This window comes from Juglans microcarpa x Juglans regia, chromosome 1S (genome assembly GCF_004785595.1).
Source record: "Juglans microcarpa x Juglans regia isolate MS1-56 chromosome 1S, Jm3101_v1.0, whole genome shotgun sequence".
Classification (NCBI taxonomy): domain Eukaryota; kingdom Viridiplantae; phylum Streptophyta; class Magnoliopsida; order Fagales; family Juglandaceae; genus Juglans; species Juglans microcarpa x Juglans regia.
Genome location: NC_054595.1, coordinates 8,170,646 through 8,174,751, shown reverse-complemented (window position 1 = coordinate 8,174,751; position 4,106 = coordinate 8,170,646). Strand labels below are relative to the sequence as shown.

Sequence of the window (4,106 nt, the reverse complement as noted above, 5' to 3'; positions counted from 1 at the left end):
TGTTGACCATTTATTATAATTATTAATTTTGAATCGTTCTAGCAGTGGCTATGTATAGTTTACTATTGAAAGATATAAAATCTCACATAAAAAGTAATCCTCCAGCTTATGCTACTGTAGATTTTGAATAAAAAACTAAAAAAATGCTAGGGGTGCCCCTTACGGTGTTCCACTTCCATGCATTTGCCCCTGACGTGGCTTTGGTGGCGGTCACGTCAGCCATTATTAAAAAATAAAAATAAAAAGGAAAAACGCAAAAGCATTCAAGTGTAGGAATGTAATCGATCCAGCTCGATCTAGTTTTGAATATATTTTAGAACTGAATCGATATATACTTATTTTAAAATTTGAAAAATCGATACTGCACTTTCGATTTTACTGATTTCGATCTCATTCGGTCCGATTTTATTGGTAAATTATATATATATATATATATATCATATATAATATGATATATATTGTAGTTTATAATAATATAATGATAATATATTGTAGAATATTATAATATATATTATAATTGTATTATAGACTATAGTAACTCAAGGGGTTGGCCTAAGTGATGAAGGCCTTGGTCATGGGGTATCACCCCCTTTAAGGTTTAAGATTCAACATCTCATGGGTGCAAACAATCCTTTAGGACCATACCTCTTGATGAAAACTCAACGATTTAACCAGTTTCGTGTAGGAAAACTTTAGAGAGTCTGGTTTATTGGACTAGAGTTTACTTTGAATGAATGAGTCCGAAAGGCCCTGCGTTGGATAGGTTCCCAACATAAAAAAAAAAAAGTATTATAGACTTTAATGATATATTATAATATATAATATAATGATATATTATAATATATAGTGATATTGTATCAGTGTAACTACTAATAATATAGACTATACTGATAATATATAGTTATTTATAGAGAACTTTAAATTTTTATGTTATTTTAATTAGTAATTTAGCATATAATACAAGATTATTTTATATATAATTATATATATTAGATATCAAAATTATATAGAATATAAAAATTCATATAAAAAACTAAAAATATATATTTATATGAACTGATCTGGTCCGATGTTAGAAAAAGGAAAATCGAAACTACATCGATTTTGATTGGTTTTGAAAAAAAGGAACCGATACTGAACCGAACCAATTTAGAATCGGATCGAACTCATCTATTCGGACCTGTTTACCAGTTCATTTTTTTACTCCTATTCAAGAGGTTTCGAATTTTTCATTCTTCGCCTCTTATCCTCCTTACTCTCTCTGTTTGGATGGTGAGAAATTTAAGAAATAAAAAAATCTCCTTATAGGACATCTTTCCAACCTCTTTGATTTCATTTTAGCTGAATATATGATATTTAGATATTATTTTTCTCTTTTTTAATAACGGCTGATGTAACCACCACGTGACAAGGCCACATCAAGGGGCAAATGCACGTAGCAAAAACTATAGTGGTTGCATTAAACTAGCAAGAACTATAGTGGTTGCGAACTCTTACCGCCACACCGAAGGACTATTGGAGCTGAAATCGATTCCCACAGAGAATAACCTCGGCCGTGGACTAGCAAATCGATCTCCCACAAAGCCGAGCGGCGGTGGTCCGTGAACCCCAGCTGCGAGAAAAATCTCGCCCCACTTTGGAAGTGACCATCGAAGTTCTTGTGAAGGACACGAAATAGTTATTCCTTTTAGTAGTGAGATGCAATTTTCCCTGCTAGTTAAACGTGCATAATAATATGGAGGCGTCTGCGCCAGAATGGCTTGTGAAATGGGTTGTTCTGAACTAATGGCAGGTGATATTGGCGTTACTCCATTAAAGTTTTTCCGAGCATAATGTTGGATTGCTTTTGTCCATGTCGGTGTGCGCTCAATCAGTGTCTTTGCTCGTGTTTATGTCCACGTCGGTTCCATGCCCAGGGTGAATGTTTGGGAAGCATCAGCCTTTAGCACGTCCACTGTTTGATATTTTGCCAAACAGAAAGTTGGCCTAAGAGGGCGTTAACGCTGTGTGAAGTCATGGAAACAACTGTCAGTATTTATTTTGGGCCAAATAATGCAATCATAACTGTGCATCCATTGATTTGTGGCCCTTGTATAACGTGCGGATGATTGCATTTTGCCGGTCAGAAGTAGCTTACATAGGAGGACTCGTTTCAGTGGTGTAGCGAATGCTGAGTAGCCATGAATGTGAGATGGCCGAGGCTTCTGACACCTACGCATCTTTCTCAGATTATACGGAATCAGAAAAACCCATCAACAGCGCTCCAAATCTTCAGGGAAGCCAAACACAAGTATCCCAATTACCGTCATAATGGTCCAGTCTATGCCACCATGATTGAAATCCTGGGAAACGCAGGCTGGATAAGTGAGATGAAAGAGGTGATTGAGCGGATGAAAGAAGACTCGTGTGAGTGCAAGGATTCAGTATTTGTTAATGCAATCAAAACCTATGCCAAAGCTGGATTGCCAAATGAGGCAGTTTCTCTTTTTAACAGCATTCCTCAGTTCAACTGCGTGAATAAGACAGAGTCTTTCAATACCCTTCTGCAGATAATGGTGAATGAATCTAAGCTTGAAGCTGCTCCACGTCTGTTCTTAGAGAGCTCTTATGGTTGGGAAGTGAAGTCTCGGATTCCGTCCTTGAACTTGCTTATGGAAGCTCTATGCCGGAAGCATCGTTCTGATCTTGCTTTAGAGATTTTTTTAGAGATGAACTATCAAGGTTGCTGCCCAAATAGGGAAAGCCACCGTATCCTAATGAAAGGATTGTGTGAGGACGGAAGGCTAAATGAGGCAACCCATTTGTTGTACTCAATGTTTTGGAGGATCTCTCAGAAGGGTAGTGGCGAGGATATTGTAATCTACAGAATCTTATTAGAAGCTCTATGTGATGATGGGCAAGTTGAAAAGGCTGTGGAAATTCTAGGCAAGATCTTAAGGAAGGGGCTAAAGGCTCCTAAGAGATGTTTTCGCCAATTTGATCTCAGTCGGTTCAGTGCCGGTGAAGATATCAAAAGCACCAAGAATTTGATTAATGAAGCGTTGATCAGAGGTGGGATCCCCAGCTTGGCTGGTTATAGTGCTATGGCTGTTGATCTGTACAATGAAGGTAAGGTTAGTGATGCTAACAAAGTGCTCGCTGAAATGCAAGAAAGAGGCTTTAGGCCAACACACTTGATTTATGAAGCAAAGATAGCAGCAGTATGTAGCAGAGCCAATGTTGATGAAGCATTGAAGGTAATTGAGAAGGAAATGGTGGTGGCTAATTGTGTACCAAATGTTAGAGTTTACAATATTGTACTGAAAGGGCTTTGTGATGAAAGGAAATCAACCCTTGCTGTTGGGTATTTGAAGAATATGGCCAGACAGGTGGGTTGCACTGCTGATAAGGAAACATATAGCATTTTGATCAGTGGGCTGTGTGGTGAAAGTAGGTATGGTGAGGCAAGTCAAGTTTTGGAGGAGATGTTAATCAAATCATTTTGGCCTGGTGCTGACACTTATAATGTACTTATCAAAGGTCTTTGCTCTGTGGGCAGGCAATACGAAGCTGTTATGTGGTTGGAGGAGATGATTAGTCAGGGCATGCGGCCAGAATCCTCTGTATGGCACTCGTTGGTGGCATCTGTGTGCTCCAACATGGCTGACATTGATATGTTCTTTGACTCATTTAATTAAGTTATATTATGAGCACTTGGTTGTCCATGTTAGAGCATTTATCAGCACTATGTTGTTCTGCAACACATCTTCTAAAAAAGATACTTCAATTAAAAACATTTGCATTAATCTTGCAAATTTTCCAGTGTAAATGGCAGTCATCCGTTTCCTGGCCAAAAAAAAAAAAAAAAAGATCTACTGACGTTAGTAAATACACTAATCTCCATTTCTTTCATTCTCCACTGAAGCAAGCAAATTGTAATTGCATTCCAAAATATAGAGGCTAAAAAATCCAGTGACCCCACACCCCAACCCTTCTCCTCCCCGATCACCCCTAACAAGTGACTATTTTTTTTCTAAAAGAAGTTTGTCATGCAGGTGGAACGTAGCAGGTCAACCCCAGGGTATCTCGCCTAGACTATTCCTAAGTCAATATTTGATAAAAATAAA

At 37.9% G+C, this 4,106-nt stretch overlaps 1 protein-coding gene across 3 annotated transcripts; it reads left to right on the top strand.

The window, feature by feature from the left end:
- The first annotated feature begins 1,485 nt into the window (after positions 1–1,485).
- Positions 1,486–3,785, top strand: LOC121246998 (pentatricopeptide repeat-containing protein At1g05600). Of its 3 annotated transcripts, none has more exons than XM_041145330.1 (2): positions 1,486–3,433; positions 3,539–3,785. In XM_041145330.1, exons 1-2 carry the CDS (start codon positions 2,181–2,183, stop codon positions 3,675–3,677), a joined length of 1,392 nt encoding a protein of 463 aa, XP_041001264.1. In that variant the 5' UTR covers positions 1,486–2,180; the 3' UTR covers positions 3,678–3,785. The 3 variants fall into 3 exon arrangements, with proteins under 3 accessions (XP_041001264.1, XP_041001265.1, XP_041001263.1); XM_041145331.1 differs by having other exon boundaries at positions 1,486–3,443; XM_041145329.1 differs by having other exon boundaries at positions 1,486–3,785.
- The last annotated feature ends 321 nt before the right edge of the window (positions 3,786–4,106 follow it).

Excerpts from the sequence above, each read along its gene's own strand:
- LOC121246998 (XM_041145329.1), top strand. The coding sequence starts at position 2,181 with ATGAATGTGAGATGGCCGAGGCTTCTGACACCTACGCATCTTTCTCAG.